The sequence below is a fragment of the Zosterops lateralis genome (genome assembly GCF_965231275.1).
Source record: "Zosterops lateralis genome assembly, chromosome: 12".
Lineage (NCBI taxonomy): Eukaryota > Metazoa > Chordata > Aves > Passeriformes > Zosteropidae > Zosterops > Zosterops lateralis.
Window position 1 is genome coordinate 7,492,047 of NC_139772.1, and position 22,408 is coordinate 7,514,454.

The 22,408-nt window shown below is 40.4% G+C and overlaps 1 protein-coding gene across 3 annotated transcripts; it reads right to left on the reverse strand.

Annotated features, from left to right (window-relative positions):
* Positions 1 to 1,654: 1,654 nt before the first annotated feature.
* N4BP1 (NEDD4 binding protein 1) lies at positions 1,655 to 16,157 on the reverse strand. Of its 3 annotated transcripts, none has more exons than XM_083870358.1 (7): positions 15,790 to 16,139; positions 11,603 to 13,359; positions 7,595 to 7,725; positions 7,134 to 7,230; positions 5,754 to 5,861; positions 4,148 to 4,255; positions 1,655 to 2,163 (listed from the first exon to the last, which is right to left on the reverse strand). In XM_083870358.1, exons 1-7 carry the CDS (start codon positions 16,030 to 16,032, stop codon positions 1,842 to 1,844), a joined length of 2,766 nt encoding a protein of 921 aa, XP_083726484.1. In that variant the 5' UTR covers positions 16,033 to 16,139; the 3' UTR covers positions 1,655 to 1,841. The 3 variants fall into 3 exon arrangements, with proteins under 3 accessions (XP_083726484.1, XP_083726486.1, XP_083726485.1); XM_083870360.1 differs by lacking the exon at positions 15,790 to 16,139 and adding an exon at positions 15,338 to 15,483; XM_083870359.1 differs by lacking the exon at positions 4,148 to 4,255 and having other exon boundaries at positions 15,790 to 16,157.
* Positions 16,158 to 22,408: the final 6,251 nt, after the last annotated feature.

The following is a 22,408-nucleotide window of genomic DNA, read 5'->3' on the forward strand; positions in this document are numbered from 1 at the left end:
TTGGGCACTGAACAGCCCCCCCAGGGAAGTGGACACAGCTTAAAGCCTGAGAACTCAAGAAGTGTTTGGACAATGCTCTCAGGCACAGGGTGGGATTGCTGAAGTGTCCTGTACAGGGCCAGGAGTTGGACTGGATGATCCTTGTGGGTCCCTTCCAACTCAACTTATTCTGTGATTCTAAGAAATAAAGATTACAATATATTTACATCCCCACACTCGCACCGAAAAAGTGAAAACAATATATGCAACCAAGGATATATCTAATGAAAAGGAGACAAATTCTTCAAGAAGCAGGTTCACACACATACACAGGCCCCCCAGGCAGTGAGAGGGAGCTGGTGATTTATTCTCTTACAATTTATTAAAATGATTACCAACTGCAGTCAGTGGCAGCAGGCTTCAGAAACCTGCTTAAGTTTCTATGGGGTTAGAACTTGGAGATTACATAATACTTCATAGGTAAGAACTACTTCTTGGCAAACATCCTGGTCAGGAGGACGCTGTCCACCTGTACAGCAAATCTCCCACTCACTTATACAGAATAATTAAGATTTGTCTGTTTGGATATAGAAAGATTAAAGGCCTTTCTCCACCATCACCTGGATTTTTGAGAAGATGTAACTATTGTTCCAAAAACATTTTTGTTCTTGTTGCAATTCTCTTTCAGGTTGCTTGTGTTAAGGGAGGAGGAAGACTGACTGCCTTCTGTTTCTGGCTTCACAAAACATGAAAGGGCCATGAAAAAGACAGTTTTTCAAGACCCTCTGTACCTCAAGTATATTTCAGCTCTTTTGTATATAAGCAAAGAGTGACTTCAGAGCTCATGGAACTGGAGAGAAAGCCACTAATGCTTTAGGATAAGGCTCAGTACATCAGAAGTTGAATGTGGCCTCTGGAGCTCATGTTTTCTTTACAGTCCAATTTGATTTTACTCATTCAAACACCTGGCACCAGAGACTGGTTGAAAGGAAGGAGTAACAGACTTCAGTGTGTACAGAGATACAGATAACTTTAACTTTGCTGTGCTCTTGAAAGTGGTCCTATTGGTCAGCTTTCATAAATTATTTTCCTTTTTTCCCCTTTTAGGATAGATCCCAGAATGGATTCTAAAGGGGGGGAGCCAACTGCAACTGTAGCTCTGCACAAAAAACATTTCTATACAGACAGCATCACGTTCTGTTAACACCAAACCATTCACACGTAGAACAGGCAACACAAACAGGTATCAGTGCAATCGTTAAAGATATTAAAACTATTCTGAAAGAATACTGATGGCCAAGATAAATTTCCAATTTAAAAACCAGTGTAGGCTTCAGATCTCTTAAAGCATTCAAAATACCTTCTCCCGCTGAGAGCTGTGAATTTATACTTTCTCTTCCAACCACCTCACACAGCATTTCCAGCCTGAAAGAGCAAATGGATTTTCTTGGATTTTCACGCCCTTCCCGGGGATCCCCTCAGGCCCACGGGCGCCACCTGCTGGCAGCTGCTCCCACACGCGGGTCTCCAACTGACAGGAATTCTCTGCCTCCCTGGAAAAGGGTTCTGTGAAAAGTACTAACACACTGCTCAAAAGGGAGCTCTGCCACTGCTTAAATAAGCAGTCGAAGTGAAGCAGAAGATTTTTTTTTAATAGAAAATATTACTACAAATCTGTAGTAGCAGCAGTTTTTAATTTACCAAACCCTGGCATCTATTAGGAACAGAACATACACAAAAATATCTTTGTTTATACAAATAAAATTAGATTTTTAATATTCACAAAGTAACATAAAAGAGCGACGTTTTTCTTCACATTGATAATTGTTAGAGCAATTGTGATTTAAAAGCTGTGTAAGCATTCAGTCAAGCACCATGGCAGACAGTGCATTAAGATCTCTCATGAAGGGATGATCAAATAGTATTTGATCAATCTTCTGCCTTTGATCATAGTCAGGAAAAATTTTGATCAGGGCTTCTCTTAGCTGGACTGTTTCTGAGGCAGATCTCTGTGGTGGACAAGGCTCTCTGTTTTGATCCCGTGGCTTCCACGGCGATGAACGATCGTCGTGCACTCTGCCTCCAGGCTGGCAACTGCTGCTGCTCACTTCAGGGAGGAAGAAAGGTGTCTCAGAAGAATATTGTCCACTGCTCTGTAAAGCCTTCTGTGTTGACCAAGAATCTCTGTGGAACAAAAAAGAAAAATTAATTAATTAAGCTAAAGGAGATTCTAGCTGTAGCTCTCTCTGTACGTGAGAGAGAAAAGAGAAATAACTTAATATAACTTAAATAGAACTTAAAACTTCCCTGCTGTTCAGCCACTTACTGACTGGAATCAAATGACAAGCATTCTTTCAAAGTGAAACAAAACACGAGGTGTAACAGTTCTCAATATGAATCTGGCACAATTCAGATTAATATCACCCAGGAATAGCCTCAATATGCTGTGAGTCCTTTACTTGGCAGATTATAGCAACAGTCAAAGGCTGTTCTATAAAACTATAGATAAAAGTATACACTGAACACAGGTACACTGACGTGGAACATGTGAAATGCTGACAGACCAAAGGGCCTTCCAAGACTGCTTTATGAGACTATTCCTAACTTTTGCTCTTGACTGAGCTGTGCTCATATTTAGATCAGGGCCTATAAAATGTAAAGTTCAGTCTACTTCATATGCCAGCAGATACCAGAGAAATGTGAAGGGGAACTCATGTTACAGTCTGGTTTCCTACCACCAAGGGAAACAGTATCTAAACTACTGAACTCTATTTTAAAAGCATTTGGGTTACGGCACCTCCCATTACTAAGCGTGGAAAGGTTTTCTAATTGCCAAAGAACCTTCCACTTTCTGATCTTGTTCCTGGTGCCATTTATGCGTTCTGCATCATTTAACTCAAGTAGAAAAGTCACGGGGAAGGAACAAAATTAACTTTTTACAGTGATAGCTTTTCTCTGTTCTTCCCTCTCTCTTCCCCCCGCCCCCCCCCAAAAAAACCCCAACCCCAAACCAAAAACCAAAGCCTAGTTCCAGTTCCCAAGTTTACAGATAAGAAACCAAGCTCTTCTGTGGTCTTCTCAAAAGACTCTCTCCATTTCTACAATCAACACACTCACCTACCTCAGAACATCTGTTTTCAATTTATTTCTCTCAGACACAGGCAGGTAAAACACGGTGTCCCAAATAACATCTCAAAGGTTTTGTACAAGAGCTGGAATAACTTAGCATTTCCTTCTGGAGTTCCAGCACTGCACTTAATTTTTTTAATGTCAACACACTTATTTTCAAATCAGCTACGGTATAAAAACATTCCACTTTCCTCAAATGTTTCCTCAAAAACAGATAAGATTCTTGCTTATTGTTTGTATTAATCCTTAAGCATAGCTTGCTTTTTCTACTGTCAATTTTTAAGTTACCTCACTTGTTTTTAAAAGTCCTCTCAATACTCCTCAGAATTATTAGCATTTCTAGTTCCCAAACCAGTGAAAGAACAGCATATTATCTTGTGCAAAAGAGCAAACTAATTCTCAAATCTTGGCAGTTCATGCAAAGCAAATTCATACTTTGAATATGTGCACATTTAAAAAGTACATGAATCTTAAATTAACAATATATGTTCATGAATATTTATAATTATTACTCAAATACAAACAGATTTAATAATAATGCTTCAAAAATTGTTTTGACAACAGTAAGGTACCCTTGACCATGAGGTGAAGTGTCTCCCCTGTGACAAAAAAACCTGAGTGCAGAGTGTTTATAACACCCATTGTCCCACTATGAAGCAGTGACTAACCAAGGTGTCTTAGATAACATCAGTGTAATTAACAACACATACCCACACCTCTGGCACCTCTGGGTGCTGTTAACACACCAATGCATGAAAACCACCACAGTCAAATCTCAGAAGAAGCTTTTGTCATACTTATCTCAGTTCTCAGAGAGATCTCGATTAGAGGCAAAAGTCACCAGCAGTTTCTGAACCAGCTGAAGTAACAGGAAAAACGTTGGGTTTGTTTGTTGTTGTTGTTGTTGTTAAACTGCTACATGCTGCAGTGTCCCTGCTTAACTTTACTGTGCTTTACAGGCACATGAGTGAACCAGGAGAACAGTTTATTTCAAAAGTGAAATAACTGTGTCAAACAAAAGTGAAAACAGTGTTTATACCTAGAACAGCCTTCACTTCGAAGGAAGTCATCTAATCTGGGTCCATTTCTTCCCAAAGGATCATCAGGAACCATAAATATGTCACCAGCAAAAGTGTACTGGAGCAACCTGCAAGAGAGTTCTTTTAAATAACAAGGTATTACACCCTTGTTGTCCTTCACCTTTGTAGCACAGGACAAATTCCCTTAGAGTAGACACCACATCAGGAGTGTCCCTGAAGATTAAATAGTAAATCCTGTCAAAATAACTCCATGGGAGCTGTGAACCCTCCCTATTACACTGCAGAGCATGGAACTTTGCTCTTTTTTTTGTTTTTTTCAGCAACTGTTTTATGACAGAAAATTTGCAACAAGACCATGGTGGAATTTTCTAGGCAATGAGAGATTTTTTGGTCGTCCTAACCCTCCTGCCTTGCAAGGATCTTCAGTCATGTAGCTGAAATGCTTGTGTTAGTAGAAAGCCACACAACTAGCAAATATAGCATTAAATGTTTACAGCTAAGACACAAAGGTTTTTTTCTGGAATCACTTTGGGACAGGTAGAAATCTGCATTGAAAAAAAAAGCAATTCAACTGAAATTAGTCTGCAAGGTGAAGATTTGGTACAGTGGAATTTCCCTAGAAGTAAAACTAATAGCAGATGTTAACATAAGCTCTTAAAAACCCACAGACTCGAGATGCCATGCTAAGTATTCTTGCTAAAGTTCTGTGGGAGAACAGAACCTGACTCGGGTAGAATTCACTCAAGAAATGATGTAAATGCCTACACGATTAGCCAGCATCAGCTCCACAGTCTCACAGCAATATTGTGAGAATCCAGGGCAAGTTTTTAGTTACTTATTTCATTAGAGCTACACTGACCCCAGCCACTGTAACAGATCTAGCCTCAGAAGATGTCACAGACGAGGAGGGAATAGTGGGAAATTTCACTAACAGAAGATAACACCTTAGCAGTAAAATAACCTGATTTAACCGAAACAGGAAAAAAAATAAATCCCAAACACAGAAACCCAACAAACTAACAAAGAAAGAAGAAGAAACGAGCAGAAACAAAGTCCACAAGATGAAGCAGGGATATTTGATAACTAAGTGAACTAATCTAAACCCAAAGAACAATAGTTGCAGAGAAATAGCTATATGGATATGCTACAAGTGTTCATTTCCTTCAACTGTGCCGATTTGTCCCACTTGAGTAAAGAGAGATTGATTCTGAACAATTGAAAATGACACTGTACATCCTCATCAGCTATCACCTCTCCCTGAAAAAATGAGCTTTCAGACAAGAGAGGCTGTGAAAGTGAACTACTCAAACAAGACCCAACACCAGCCTTCAGAAGTGACACGTGTGCTGTTACACCAAGCTCCTGTTTATGTGAGTAATTAACACACAACATGACAGAATACATGAATAACAGGGATATTAGACTACTCAACACATGACTGTAAGGCCATGAATCACCCACAGTGAATCACAGAGTACTTTATTTGGATCTACCAGAACTGCACGACACATTAATTAAAGATAGCAAAATCCCACATGTAGGTAGAGTGCCTACAAGTGCAAGGACAGACATACTTTTAAGATTTCATAGAAATTTAATAATTACCTTTTTTGAATAATTTCTCTCCAAGCGAATGACTCTGTCACAAATTCTCTGAAGTTATCATTAGTCACAATAACACCTCCAGTTTTAGCAGCAAGATGTAATAAAAACCTGTAAAAATAATTTCTAAGATCACTAAGATAGTTCATTTTGCTGAAAACAATCCAAAGATCTAGAAAACTAAACATTTCATCATCCAAAAGTAATCAATTTGCATGAAAACAAGCACTTTGATTACCAGGAAATTACTCTGTTGTTACCCACCTTAAACTCACAACAAGGTTTGGGTAGCATGCATTTATTTAGTGCAGCAGAATCTTCATGGGAGGTTTTCTTCCCCATTAAAAAACCCAAACAAACAAACCCATACAAGCAAAAGCCCCCAAACCCCATGATCTAAATATCTGCATAGGTAAATGGCTTGCTTTATGGAACAGTACAGTATTTATTACAGAATCCAACACAAACTCATTTCCATACACTTTTTTGCTTAGCATTCACGTGTGTTCTGCAAGTCAGTGTTCTGCATGTTAGTTGTTTGCTCTGTCAACACTTCTTAAAAATCCTTCTGTTAAATAAATTATAACAAAACATAACTACTGATTTATTAAGAAAAAAATATGTTTGCTTTCTTTTATAGTGTCTCTGAAAATGTATTTGTTGCCATTTGAAACTATTTTAGCCACAAGGTAATGGATGGTGTCCTTCTAAGGAAAAGTGCACACTTTTAACAAAAGTGAAAATATGTTATTGTAATGCTTATTTCCACAGTAATCTCAGCTGCACTGCCAGAGCATTTCTTATTAAAGGCTGGGTGTATATAAAACAGTAGTGAAGTATTAGGAAACTCCCACAACACAGACTCCTAAAGCCTACTGTGTCTTGTTAACTGACAGATGATCCCCACATTTTTTTGAAGTTGATCTTTGATGGTCAAAGTAACTTGGAAGTTCACTGGCTTACATGTGATTACAAATACGCTGCTCCAAACACAAAGCAAAGTTCATGGCATCAAGAAGAAAATGGGGCTAAATAGTATCTGATCAGCAGCTGATTTATGCCCCAAGCATAAAAGGCAATTCAGGGATAGATGATGACAAGGAAAATATAAAAGCACTACTGCAATATTGATTTTTTCAGACTACTTTTTGGTTTTTTAATTACCATGAAAATCTGTAGTTCTTCATGACTTTCTGAATACATACTACTGTTCCTACAACAGTGAAATAATGCAACAGATGTAGAACTCAATCTTAAGTTGGATGCATAGTTCTGTCTAGAGAGGTTGCAGAACTAGCTAAGAGAACTGCTCATGAAATATTAAGCTTTTACAACCATTAGTCAGATGTTTGAAAAGACTTTAAAACTATGTATATTCTGTACCTGTCATCATGAGCAGCAATTCTTGCTCCTAAAACCATCCTTGCAGGGGTTAAAGACAATATTCCAACATCCTCGAGCTGTGTTAAGAAATTCTGCTCTGTTAAAACATGATTGGACAATTAGTCTGAGATGTAATTAGCAGAGAGAAGATGGGCTATAGAAATGACATTGATAACTGAAGAATTGCTCATACTATAACAATGGGGAAGAGGTCAAACTAGAAATTAAAGAGCAAACAAAAAACAACCCCAAAAGGCCTCCTCTGATGGCACACCTGTTAGCCTGAACAGCATTTCAGGTCTCTCACACTGTGTATGGAAACCCAATTACTCATGCTGAGCAGCCAGATTCCTGCCCAACATTTGATGAAACATTCCTTCTCCATTTATTCTCGCAGAAGTACCCAAAGAAATAGTTGCAGTCTGGTTTTAATTAAGGAAACATTAGGAAATGTCCCTCACCTGTAATGGAAGGGTCACGTCTTGTTCTCCACTGTGGAACAAACACAGTAATATTTCTGTGGCCACGTCTCCAAAAGTAGTCAACAGCTATTGCAATTCCTCGACAGGAGAAGAATTTCCTTAGACCATGACTGAGGGTGAAACAAAAAGAAGGCAGATTAAATTCACTAGAGTTTTACTACCGGGAAAACAAAGAAAATGGAACAAAACCTTGCAAGGTGAAGCTGAAAGTCCCACATAGGGCCTCAGGAAAAGAAGACAGGAAGGTTCTAAATGGAAAGAGCTGTTCGGTGAAAGAAGAGAACAGATACATCACTTTGCAACTTCATAGCTCAGTCTCCTTTCAGTTTCCTGGGCACAGCAACAATGGAGTAATCACGAGGGGGTTTAGCTTTAAAAAAGAGGTCCATAGTGATGGTTCTGAACTCTATTGAGTATAGATTAAAACTACAATAATCCAATACTGTAGTAGTTCCAAATACAGTCCTACTACAAAATAGAACACCTTTGGTTCAACTGATTACCAAGGATTACACCTGAACAGCTCTCTGATAATTATTAGGGCCTCCTCTCCCTTCATTCCAACCATCTGAACAATGGTTCTGAAGCAAAATAATGAAATTGCATTGAAGAAATATTTTCAAAACACTGTATTTTGGCATTAATATTTTTTTTCTGTTTTAAAATACAAGATGTTCATTATCTGTTTTTACAACTCCTTTAAGTGACATTCCAGAAAAACTGCCTAAAATGAGGGGACACAAAGATTTGAACTGATAACCTTGTGAGGCCCTTCCCAACTGGAATTATCCCAAAGCTCCTATTTGCCTATTTTACATGGCACAATTAACTGTCTAACCAGACTCCAGCATTTTCATAGAGACTACACTTAGACAAAACAAAGATATGATTCCCTAGAAAAGACACGCCGATTGAGCACTGATGGCATGAACAGCCAAAGCATTTCTTGCAAAATAGTGAACAATCTATGTTTTGAATTAAATGTCAAATCACTACAAAGTACTTTTAACAATAAGTGAGCAAGTGGTATTCCTTTTATAAATCAGTCTCCCAAATAACAGGCAAGTAACTAATAATAAACCCTGTTAGTTTTGAACAGAATCTTATCTTTAAACCCATGTTTAACCCACCAAGAAATCTTCCCAACATAATGGTCCTTAAAATATTTCCTTGGAAATATTTTACAGTGAAACTCAGCCTTTAGTAGCATTCATTTATCCTTTTCCAGTTTTGTAAATTCTTTAAAAAATATGTTTACCAAAATTTAAATCTATTAAGGTTCTCTGAATCTGGAGAGAAATTCTTTAGGTAGAAAGACAGAAAAGGCTTCTGGGACATAAACTTTAAAAGCAGTCATCATTCCACTAATTTAAGTTAGGCATCCTATTCATTAAATTGGAAAACTCTGTTAAATATTTTCAATGAATTAATGATTCTCAACTAGACTTCAAGAAATGCAGAGATCTCAATATTCATGTCAAAATGTATGCCTTCTCTGCTTGTCCATCTTCCTGTTTCAGACCTCCAAGCTGGCTGAAGTACACACTGTTTTTTAAGTGTTTTGAAGCTTAGAAAAGCAGCTCATGATGTGTCCCGAATGATCACAAAATCCTCCTTTGCTATAACTTAAAAAAGCATGCAAATAGAAGCAATCTTATCAAATAACATGTAGAATTAATATAAGCTATAATAACATAAAAAAAAAGTCACTGCTAAGCTAAAATAAATATGAAATGCTTCAGCTAAGTTAGATAAACACCTGAAGGGACAGCAAATCACCACAGCAAGATGGTCTTTTCAAGATACCCATCTCAGAGAGTGCATCTATTCTCCAAATGCCATTGCAAATGCTGGTTTTGCCTGTCCCAGTTCTTTAAAATCCTGTGAAGACCCTACAAAAGTATTTCCTAAATCAAACAAAAATCATAAGCAGCACACAGCAGCAAAGAGCAGGTTGCCTTCTGGGACAGGTAACATTTTCCCTTTGGTTTGTAACTAAAGTAAATACTGTCACAAATGAGTGGTTTGCCTACTTAAAGATACACTGTCAAAGGTACTGCCAAAGGCAGGGTTTGATATAAATTTGTGAAAATACGGCTTCACAGAGTTTGGTGACAACATTCACTCTTGTGAACTTGTGAAGAGTAAGTTTGTTATTTACTGCACAGGTTAAGGCATACAAATATCAAATTAGAATCAGTTTGGACTGATTTACACAGAAGCCAGGAACACAGAAGCGGGTGAAGATGCAAAGCATATTCAGGATGCAAAGACAAGGGTGCAAAAGGGTTTAGCAGCACTTAATCATCTAGTACTTTAACATTTATGAAGCAATTCCATAGGGCTCACTACAGTTCTAACAACAACTTAACTGCAGCTCTGAGGCAGTAACATTCATACCACGACCAATTCACACAGGTACACAATGTGAACACCTAATTCTCTGTGCCTAAAGGTACTCGTCAAAAAAATTCCACTCAGCGTCAGTGAAATGCTCACACCAAGTCCCTTTGCATTTCCCAACAGGCAAGGGTCACACCTTGGGACACACAGAGAGATGTGTGGGAGAGATGTGTGGGACCAGGAACAGTCCTCTGAGTGTCACAGAGGTGAGGATTTGGGAGCTCTGAGCAGTGCCCCACTGGAGGGAGGTGCTGGCACAGCTGCTGAGCCCCAGGAGAGCTCCAAGGGTCTCACCCAGGACTGCTGGGTACCGCTCAGGGCCACAGGATGACTGACTTTGGCCAGCAGTAAGTTTCCCCTCTGCCACAACCCAACTCAGTAACTCCTGGGCTTTCTTCCCCGAAGTGTAGGAACAATGGTGCCCCTCCACCTGGGCTGTGATTCAGGTGAATAGTTTACCAAGGCTTCAAAGGATAATTGCTCACCCTTTGTTTCCTAACTTGTTTGGGCAGCTGATGTTTCTGATTAGATGCACCACCTCAAGTACATATTATTTACAAACAATTCTAGGACGATATAATTCCATTCAATTATTCTTGTATTCTGAGTTTCTTCTATATTTTAATAAAATTTAAATTACTCAACAACTGGATATTGCAGTCTGCCCTCAAAAGGCCTGTTTTCAGCATACAAAACCACGTAATTTAAAAACAAAACTTATTAGCAGCTAAGGTAAACTCTGGGTGTTCTCTCATTCCACAAGCACCCTGAGACAATGTGGTAACAACAGATCAACATGCTGCACATGTCAAAAGAAAAAAAAAATCTACAACTTTTGCAGTTTTCTAGACTTATGACATGAAGCAAGCAATGATTCAGAAACCCATATAGCATTAGTCTAAGCATGTGGGTGATGCATTAATATCCACATCCCCATAAAAAAGGAGGCCAAAAGAACCCAGAACAAGCACAGGCATGGAAGCAATTCTCAATGGTTCTGCTACTTTGAGGCAGCTCTGTCTTTTATGTTGCATAACCAGTTTTCCTTTCATTGGGTAGAAGGCACCAGGTGTTATATAACTTTTCTGGGGACTGTATGGGGTGCATGAAGGAAATACTGGAACCTCAGTAATGCACATTTATAGCTGGTAAATACACATATACACATTTGCAAAACATAACTAATATGCAACGTTGTTAGAGGAGAAATATGTCATTACCAGATGAGAACATCCACTTTAAAACTACAAGATGTTAAGAGCACAAAAAAATTCTCCAAACCACTTAAGTTGACAATAATTTAACCTCATTGTTAGGCACTGGCAAAACAAATTAAACTTCATGCATAACACTGATTGCAACAGAGCATTGCCCTGAGATTACTTCTGACTGAAGTGTTAAATTTAGCTGAACACTAGTGATTCAAATCAGACTACTCTGAAATGGCACAACTGTGTGTACAGGCACACCAAAAACTTGGCTAGCAAACCCTTAACACATGCCCCTGCAACACCTCAGCCCCCATTTCATCTGAAAGTCCACTGACCTGTTAAAAAAGGGACATTTGAAAAGAACAGTACTTACGAAATTGCAACATTGCTTCCATCAATAATTATGTGTTTTAAATATGGTTTTCCAGGTTCATTTATCAACTCCAGTTTGTATGGCTTCTTCAGAGAGTCTAAAAACCTTTGAACTCCAGTAACTGAATGGTCTGGATGTGGGCCCACTGTGTCTCTGTCTGGATTTGAAGGGTGTTTTTGTGAAGACCCTAGCCGGTCCGGGACAGGATTGTCACAATGTGAGGTTTGGGAAAGGTGCTGGTGGAGAGGCCTCGCCTGAGAAGAGCTGCAGTGTCCCAGCTGCTCCTCAGAACCAGAGTGGCTGTTCTGTACAGCTAAGGGCCCTGAAGACTTTTGCTGAAATGGTGTTTTAGTCTTACTTGAGGTATGCTGCAAGTCTGAGCCCCCTCTGGCTACAAAGCCAACATCTTTTAGAGCTCCAGCCTGCACAGTGCTGAAAGCTACCCCACCATCAGTTTCTGTATTGCTTGACCTTGAGCTGTGACTCTTACCAGGGCCATAAACATCTCTCTCTTTATAGCATAGAACTGAATTTTTGCTGGGAGGAGAGGATGATTTGCATACCAGTTTATGCATTTTATCTTCTGCACCAACCTCTGTGTCGGGAGCACCTCTTACTTTGTGACATTCATTTTTTGTCTCCTTTGAAATAGGACTAGATTTAAGTGGACTTTTATTCCTAGAAATGCCTTTGTCTTCTAGCTTTTGTGAATTATTGACATTATTTCCTAAAGGAAGATTGACAGTTCTAGGCTTTTGAGACGACTGTTCGTGTTCTTTTTTAAACTTTAAATTTTCCTTTTCAATTTCTTCCAGCAATATTAATGGTTCCACAGATTGTCCTAGGATGCCAATAACTTTTTCTACAATAGTTTGGGAATATCCCATTGTTCTGAAAAAGTTCACAAGAATCTTATATTCCATTTCCTCAGTGAGAGCATCACCTTCTTTAAGGCAGTAAGTAGAACCATCTGATCCACTGCAGCTATCCAAAACCAGATCAATAACTGCACCAGGCTCCGAAGGATTCTCGTGTAAAGCAGATTTCACTTGCTGATCATTTTCCAAAGAGAAATGCTTTTTAGGGAGCCTTTCCTCCTCATCAGAAGACCTTCTTTTACATGACTGCCTCTCCTTAAAGGCAGCCTCTAACAGAGGGCCCTTTATGGGAACAAGCCTTGTTTCAGAAGCATCAGCAAATATACTGTCCATCTGCTTTGTAAGCTCAGTTACAGGTGTGCCAGCTTTGCTTCTTGCTTCCTCCCCATCTGCCCTTGCATCTCTGCTTGCAGCAATGACTTTGGAGGTGCTGTTTTGTCCAAGCTGCTGTGGGCTTTCAGAGCCTGTGAGATCTATGATATTATTTTCCCCTTCAGAAACATCAGTTTGGGTGAGAGCTAGGAGCTCTCTTTTTAGTGCACTAGGCAAAATCAGTAAATCCATTGTATACTTATCAGCATGTGCTTCCACAAATTGTCTGAACTGCTTTTTAATCTCTGATTCATTGTCACTTAATAAGCTTTCATTATTCTCAAAAAGCTTCACAAACTGCTGCACATGACTTTGAGCCATAACAACAGCTTCTGCACCCCCCTTAATACTAAGCAATCCCATTTCCAGCACTGCTACATCAGCACAGGTATCCTGAATAAGGCTGTTGAGAAACAGGCTCTGTGCACCAACGAAGATGCAGTGCATGTCCTTTGGGTAGTACTCCTTTTCTTCTAGCTCAGGTTCACACAGTCCCTTGATGTACTCCTAAGAGGAGAAAGAGAGCAGAGTGAATGGTTGTGGAAACATAATATACCCAGTTGGTTTTTATTAGGCCAGTAATGGAGAGAAACATCAGAAAATAAAGCAAACTTAGCAGAAGCAATGTGAGAAAGTAAACTCTGCCAGTAAACAGGACAATAGAAATAAACCACCAATATCTAAAATTATTTTTAAACAGATCTCACAGAAGGCTCTCTCTTATATTCTCTTGTTTACTCCTGATAGCAACAGGAAACTTAATTTGTAGATCAAACAGTTTAAAAGACTTTCAAAAGACATTTATTTTCCCATCCCCATTCATTGGTCTTCGTAAACAAATGACTTTCACTAGAGTTCTACTTAGTCCATAAACCTGAACTTCTAAAAAGTTTCAAAGTACATTTCCTAAGGCTTATCACACCAACAGCCATCCTATATTTCTGTTACTGACTGAGAAAACTCCAGGCTCCAGATACTTCCGTGTTCCTGAAGTTCAGGTTTTTCAAAGACTTAAAAAAAAAAAAAAAAAAAAAAGTAAAGCCCAGCGCTATTTCTGCCACCTGTAAGCTACTACAGGATAATTCACTATACTACCTTGTTTTAAATGTGTCAAGAGTTCAAAACCCTGTCAATACAGTATACCATTTGCTCTTTCAGATAGCATTATTTTTCCCAAACTGCCTCTTTCTGTGCTAAAAACTCTTTAGAAGTGAAACCAGCTTCTAAGATGCAGCCACTGTACTTGTAGAATCTGAAGTTTTATAATCTGTATTTACTCTCAAATACTAATTCTTTGAAATGGAACTGAGAACCAACACAAGGTAATGAATAACACAAGACCATTTCCTGTCACCTCAAGTTACATCATCACGGGCACCAAGGCAGGCAGCCTCAGGAGTGGATCAGCACAAACTGCTTCCGCAGCAAACCCACAGAGTTACTCCCCACCCCAGACTGCTTTGGCAGAGCAACAAGATAACAGAACTGGTGAAAAGGTTGCTCTATATCTAGAAACTTGTTTTTAAAAACTAAGCAGCGATGGAGAATGTATACCTCATATGTATATGTATACATACAGTGGGTATGTATACATGAGGAAATAAAGCACATTGTTATCACCAAACCTCTCAAGAGATGACCAATTCTTTATACTTCCTAGCCAATAATTCCTCCAGACTGTGTCTGAAAACTGCTCTACCTATACGAGAAATCAAGTTTCTCACAGCCTTTAAAATATTAAAGAGTAGAAAACATTTTTTATATCTTGTTAGGAAAAGCAGCAATTAGAAAACCGAAATCTTGTGCTACTTATTTTCTCGTGCTTTAATTTCCTGGAAAAAAGGGAAGTTGCACTGCAGATGCCTGGAGAAGAATAGGTACCTGTAACAGTTTCTGGATTGTCTAAGCCCAAGCAAATTGGTTTAGAGTAAATTTCAGAATCAAATAATTAAAACCCCTATATATTCACAGTATTTTCCTTACAACTCATAGTAAAGAAGTGCAGTACATGTTGAGGAACATGTCCATGACACAGTTAAGGAATCAAGTTTTTGGAAGCGAGTTGCCAAGTCTGAAATCTATCACAAAACACACGCTCCGGATCCCCACTAACATCCGAGCGTATTTAAATAAACACAGCAACCAACGCCCATATATCGAGATTTGGGTTTAAAAGGGACCTTCAGCCGAGCTACAGCTCACACCAAAATTCTCATCACATGATTCAAACAGCCGTACTTGCCAGGTTCATTATGAGTAATATCGATTCCAGCATTACTGCTGAGAAACTCCCCCCCAAAGGTTGGTTGTGCAAGACATTTAACAGGCGAGAAGACACTTCACAGCAACTGCTGTCCCCTCTGAGACACAACCCGCACAGACGGTTCTCCTAACGCCTTAGAGCTGGCTTAAAAAGAGAACTATCTACTCCAGACTGGCGAATAATTACATGAAGGAAATATTAGCTGCGTTAAGCTCTACTGACAGCTTTGCTAAATTCCACAGAGTAAGAGAAGTCCGTAAGGCAAAACATGGCAACGCCCAAACAACTCCGAGGAATTTCTTGACTTCAGGAGGAAGAAGGAAAGCGAAACATTTTAAGGTCGCTGTAAAACAAACCCGGGCCCATGCTCACAGCGGGGCTGCCCTCAGCTGCGGGCTGGGCTGTTTCATAACGCCGTGCCCGTGAACTTTGCACTTTGCCAGCTGAGCTGCTTCGCTTTATTCCTTACGCTTATGTCAACACTGCCGGAGACTCCCTGGCACCGGGCACACACCCACCTGCCAGAGCAGCGCCGTTTCTGTTTCCTCCTGGGGCACTCGGCTTTTCCCCACCCTTTCTCTCTCCAAGCCGGGCCCTGCCGTGCCGTGCCGGTCCGGTGGGGCCTCTCCGCCCCAAACCCCGCTGCCCCAGCGCCCCGCCCGGGCCCCCCGTACCTTGGCACTGCTCACGGCCTTCGCGCAGCCTTCCAGCTGCACCCAGATCCTGCCGCTGGCGTTGGGCGGCTGCAAGGCGGCCCGCCAGTCCCCCTGCGGCCCCAGCACGGCCAGCCGCACCTCGAACAGACCCTCGATGCGGCCCCGGCTGCGCTCCAGGAGGCGGCTCTTCTCGGCGGGCACGGTGAACTCATCCACCCTGGGCCCCGGCGCGGAGCCGTGCGGTGTCGGGCGGGCCGCCATCAACGCGGGGAGCGCAATCCCATCGCACCGGGAACGGCGACACCGGGAAACGCCGCACCGAGCGCCCGCGTCATCGGCCCGCGACGGCTCCAGGCGGAGCCCGCCCGCAGCCGCGCCGCCATCAGTAGCACCGGCGGCCTGGCCCCGCCCCCAGCCCGATCAGGCCACGCCCCTCACGCCGTTGTGTGGGCGGGGCCGCCACGCCCCCCGAGAGCGGCGGGGCGGGGCCACCGCGGGTGGGCGGGGCCAGAGCGAGTCAGCGGTGCCGCCCCAGGCCGGGCAGGGCCAGCCCGGAGCGCAGGGCACGGCGTGGCTGGGGCCCAGGCGGGGTCTCCACACCGCGCACCCTCTCTGGGCAGTCTGTTCCAGAACACAGTCACTGCACAGCAAAGAAATTCTTCCTCATAGTCAGGTGGAACTTCCTGTGCGTCAGTTTCACCACCGAGCGGAGCCTGGTCCATCCTCTTGGCAGCCCCTCTTTAGGTGTTTATACACATTCATGAGGCCCCCTCTCAGTCGTCTCTTCCTGAGGCTGAACAGGCCCAGCTCCCTCAGCATTTCCTCGTAAGAGAGATGCTCCAGTCACTTGAGCAGCTTTGTCACCCTCCGCAGGACCCGCATTGCCCAGGAGCTCCATTGCCCAGAGCCCGCCCTACCCAGGAGCCCGCCCGGCTCTGGCGCTGAGGGGCCCGGACCTGTCCGAGCCCTCCCTCAGGGCGCGGCCTCCCCGCCCCGCCTCACGGTCCGTCTGTCCCCACCTCCCGCTCATTCCCCGCCCCTGGGCTGCTCCCCTCCTTGTCAGTGTCCCTGGAGAATGCGAGTATTCCCCGCAGCTCTTATCGGCCTTATCGCCCTTATCACCCAGCACAGCCCCACCGAGGGCCTCTCCCCGCCTCGCAGCCAGAGGCTCCCACCCGCCTGCAGGGGAAGCCCTGGTGTAACACACTCGGCCAGCTCTAGTATTGTCTATACGGATTTCATCTAAAGAGAAATGCAAGCTTTATCTCTTCTGATGGCAGGGGACAGAAGTGTAGCTCCCAGCCCCAAATCTTTAACTCTAATAGCTCGGCAAATATAGAGGGCACATTTTTACTTAGCGCCACCCCTCCCCCCAAAACTGTTAAAGAGACGTGAAGGATAAGATTAGATATTAAGAGGCAACTCTGGGGCTGCTGTTGACTTTTGAGTGCTTGGAGCTGACAATACGGACCAGCTGTTGAACAAAGGAGTAAATATCTCTTTTCACACCATCCCAGACACACGTTAGTATCTTCCAAATTCCCCTCGGAACCATTTGATTCCAGCTTGTTTTGCCCATCTCTTTAGCATCACTGTGAAGTTAGATTTTAGCAGCTGTTCATTAAATGCAGCCTCCAAAGGGAGGACAAATATTTTATTGTTGTGCATTTAAATGTACGTATTTTGTTTTAATTTACCTGTATGTTAAACCAGGAAAGGCTTAATGCAGAAATATGAAACATCATTTTTATAAAGCCACTTGTATCCCTATTGGAACTTTTTAGGCAAATGACAGACTGCAGTTCTCGGCCCATAGGAAAATCTCTCTAAAAGCTTTCATCCAGGTATTGCTATATACACTTTCCAATCTGAATTTGAAATCATTCTTTGAGCCAAATAAAATATTTGTCTGTGACAGTGGTAAAATCTTTGTATACAGGCTGCATTTACACACAAACTCTCATTCTGCATTCTGGGTTTTGATAGGGAGTGTCATATCTAAGAAAGATGCTTCCCTGAAATACTTTCCTGAAGACAATTTCCCCCCCCTGTTTTTGTCGTTTAGACATTCGCATTTTGCTTCCCCGTTGAATTATTGTACAAGATTCACCCATAAGAATGTCAGGTAACATTTAGGGAGGCAGTTTCTGAGGTGATTGGTGCCATCCGCTGTTAAAATTCAGGCACTGCAGCCAGTGTTGCTTTTAGCTATTACTTACAAACGACATTGTAAGCAAGGATATAATAGTCCTTTATAATAAAAATTAAATTACCAGCATTTTGGGACACAAAATATCATTCAAAAGCTGAAGGAAAATTGATTTCTACCACATCAATGCAGCCTTTTGGAACATCTCATATCAAAAAGGCTTACTGACTTCTAAATGATGTGGGTAATGTTTAGTGCTGTGGGCATTTTCTTGCCTGTTTTGCCATGCTGCATGTTATAAAACATGGTTTCACTGCCGAATTTGTTGTATGTGTATAATTCTAGATATATTCTTGATAAATCTGTATTCAAATGCATTATCGTGGTCTGAGGCTGCTCTTAGGGAGGTCATTGTGGGTGTGAGCAGTTGTGGTTCTGTGACCCAGCCTGCTGAGATTAGGTAGTACCTGACATTATAAAATTCAAGACAAACTAAAGCCCTTTTTTAGTGGGGAAAAAGGATGCTATTGAAAAGGTTTATTAATGATTATATACATGAGGCAATTATTAAAAAAGCTGGAACTTTCTCCATGCATTGTTGTAATGCGGACTAGGGAAAAAAAAGTATTTTTACCTTTTGTTTTGTTTTGGAACTGCAGCCTCAACTTAATCTTCCTCATGGTTAGGAGAAATTTCAAGCCTCTTGCCATAAACACAAATGCAGGTCAAATGCAATGCAAACCCCAAATGTGACTAGGCTGAGAACACTGGAAATATTCTGACATCTTACAATAGGCTGCTTACAAAGTGGATTTGTTGGGGAAGAATGATTTTGTTTTCCTACTATGGGAGGAATTTATTTTGCAGTAAAATATCCAAAGTGATGGGCTCTGTTAGTTGAAGGGGAAGTTTCCCTTTCCTGGATCTTTGGTTCATTCTTGTAAGTTCATTTTAGAGATGGAAAAGTGCAATGTTTTGCTGGTAGCAGTCAAAGGAATTTGACACACCCAATGCCTGGTCTTGCTTTTCTGCTTGGCACACCTGTGGGATATATTAGATCTTTTCCTGAATGTGGGTTGATGCCAAGTTCATTATTTGTATTACTGTTGGGGAAATACTGTAATGGTAATGTGCAAATAGGTGTGGGGTGGTTTTTTTTCCATGTTTCACAATAGCTTGCTTCAGCTGCCTGGTGCCACTTCTTGGTCTTTATTAGAATTTCTACAATTGAAAATTGGTTGTGTGAACAATTTTATGAAACTGGGCCTTCCTGAGTGGTTTGGGCTTGGGCTGAATACTTGAAACAGGAGCTGCACTGGGTCAAACAACAAGGAACCCAAATTTCCAAACTGTCTTTCAGACCCGTGCTGGGTAAACGAGCTGTCGAGTCTATGAATGCACTTTACAAATGGTGCTCTGATCCTCAGTATTATGATCTTCAGTGGGGTTATTTGCATGTATAAATTTAATTATTTATTTGATTGTTTGCAGGATGTGGACTTAAAATACTAGGGTATAGGAAGTATAATAGGGTATAGGAAGTTTCCTGCATGAATATGAATAGCAAAAACTTTAACTTGCAGTCATAACACAAATAGTGGCATATTCTAAGAGTGATACCTTAAATATATTCTGTATATTTCAGAAGGAAATACAAATAATGTGACTAGAGCCTTCAAGTTTTGTGTGTAATATAGTCCTAAAACTTAAGGTAACCCCAAACTCTCATTAAGAAATTTTAGTATGCTTTTTAACTAAAACGTTTTGCTGTTGCTTTTGTTGTTTACAGAACTACACAGAAAAAAAGCAAAAAAATGTTTGAAATGGAATTATTTAAAATACTTTATAGAGACAAACTTCTACATCTTGTTCAAGTCCCCAGTTATGATGTGACAGGCACTTGTGTGTGCTTGAAGCCCTGGCAACTGAGAAGGTGATTAAGAAAGTTTCCCTTTTGGAGAATTTGTTGCAATGCTGCCATCTTAATGAACCTGTAGATTGTCAAGTTTAGTATCAAGAGGCAAACTTTCTGAAAATGATCCAAGGTATGGGTTCTGTAATTAGTAGTTTCTATAACTGAAACTTATTCTATCCCTTCATTTTAGAAATAATTGCTTCTCTTAATTCCAAATTCCTTTCAAAATAACCTGTGGTCTTTATAAAAGGTAGAAAAGACAAAAGTACTGCAATTACACATGCATCAATTGTTGAGAACGGGCAGTATTTTTTTCAAGTAATGGATTCTGCATTTGTTTTTTTGAAGCTGTTTGAGTGTGTTGGCTCAAGTTTCTCAATTAGTTACAAAAAGCTGCAGGTGTATTGGCAAAGACTGCTGTTTAGCCTGGGAAATGTTCCAGGAGATAGTTTTGTGGGGTTTTTTGTCTAATGTAAATATTTAGCTATATTATTACCAGTAATTTTAAAGGTTCCACACTGTGTGACTACTGTATATTTAAACATTGCAGCTTCACTTACATGACTGACAAAACAAATGATAACCTAAGAGTACAATCTTTATTGTGAGAGGGGATTGAACAGTCCTGAATTACTTGCAGAAATAACAAGTGGTACCTGAAGGGGTGTCAGGACCATGCAGCTGTCTCTGAGCAACACAGAAATGCTGCAAAAAGTGAGCCGTGCTCAAGTGCCACTCCAAGTTAGTTTAAAATAGAGCACCTCATCAAAGTTTCTGCAACTACAAAAAATCAAAGCAGTATTCTTGCTAATCTTGCTAAAATCTAGGGATTTCATAAAGCTCTTTCAAATAATTTTTATAGGTTATCAAAAATGAGACTCTTGAGCACCGTTAAGGTTTTATGACTCTTGCAGCCATGCAGTTTGTTTTTTTTTAATTATCATAAACATTTTGCTACTATTCTGACTACTGGATTTTTTTTTTTTTTTCTGTAAAGCACTAGGTATGGTTAATTGCTGAGCAATGTCCTGCCATGTGCTGTACCTGTAGGTAGCTGACTGCCAACAAAATGGGACCATTCGGCTGATTTCTGTCTGTTCTGGGAGGTTCAGTTCAGTTTTAGAGTGGGTGGAAAGTTGCACCAGTAATTGAAAGGTACAAGGGGTGCATTGAGCTGTGAAGTTGTGCTTACAATGGCTTTTTAATGCTTTTAAAAGATACAACCTGTAGTAAACATTACTGTGGGTGATTTGGTTTTTGTTTTTCTCTTTATATTTCTGCAAAGCAGGATGAGAATAGGTATAGAAACTTCTATGTCTGAATTATGTCAGTTTGCAGATAACTTGCACAAAATCTAACTGTTATAAGGTTAAGACCAAGGTGAATGAATATTCATCTGTTGACTTCAGTTTGCCTGCTGAGCAGATGAAATGTTGATTTACTTCAGTGAGGTTTTCCAGAATCTAGTCCTAAATTTTAGTATTATTTTAATGTCTGAAACAGTATGGTAATACTTGCTCTGTATTTTCTTATATAGAACAATATTTTTTTCTCTTATAGATAAGAGTTCCCTCTGAATACACCAAGTTTTAAAAACTTTTGTGTATGGAGCGTAAACTGGGCCAGACTTTCTGTACATACAGTGATTTCTACATAGTCAAAGTGTGTGAAGGTGTTTACACTGTAACTGATTCTCCCTTTAGGGGTATATGAAAACTCTGCAGTCAAAAATTGGAGTCACAGACTTTCTGTGAGAATAAGGCTTAATATAATTCTACTAAAACCAATGGAATTATTAATCAGCTGCTGTAAATCAGAATATTTCCAACAATTTCAATAAAATTTTACTTACAACAACTGGGCATACTAGGCTTGTGTAATAATGGTGAAAAAAAGCAAATTAGGCTGATTTTCTTTACATAAAGCAGAATGATGCATTTACATTTGATTCCAGTGTATTTTATTGCATGTCTCAGAGCAAAGACAGTTCAGTTAAATATCAGTGGAAGGCTTTTCTCTAAACAGAGACCTCTGGAAATTGCTTCAACCCTTTCACATTTAGAAAGCATATTTAGAGAAATGGGATGCTTCCATTTATGTGCTTGGTTTAACTGTGGTAGAAAAACAGTAAAATGTTTTCAGGATGATGCCATCCCATTTCAGCTTATTCCACTACAAGTAATAGTATTTTATTGAAGAGTCCTACATCAATATCTAGAAAAATAAGTTGAAAGTAATTTGGTTTATATGACTGATAAAATTTTTCAAACTTCTGTCAGTCATGTTATCCACTTTCTCATACTGCTGTTCTGGCAGTCTGCAGCCCTCTCTAGGCTATTAAATCCTTAAACAACACACTTCCATCATGCATGTAGAAATATGGATAAGTCAGGACTGTCCCCAATGGCATATGAGCTGTATTTTGGCACAGTTAAATGCAATTTTGCATTGGAAATAAGATGCAATTATTTTAATTTCCTCCCTGGACAATGCCTACTTTTGACTGGTTTAAAATCATCTCCTTTGACCCTAGAACTTTATATATTTATTTAAACCTATTTCTAAGTCCAGCT

Excerpts from the sequence above, each read along its gene's own strand:
- N4BP1 (XM_083870358.1), bottom strand. The coding sequence starts at position 16,032 with ATGGCGGCCCGCCCGACACCGCACGGCTCCGCGCCGGGGCCCAGGGTG. Across the intron at positions 7,231-7,594 it reads ACGTGACCCTTCCATTACAG|AGCAGAATTTCTTAACACAG; the intron begins GTGAGGGACATT and ends ATGTTTTAACAG. Across the intron at positions 4,256-5,753 it reads AGAGAAATTATTCAAAAAAG|GTTGCTCCAGTACACTTTTG; the intron begins GTAATTATTAAA and ends ACTCTCTTGCAG.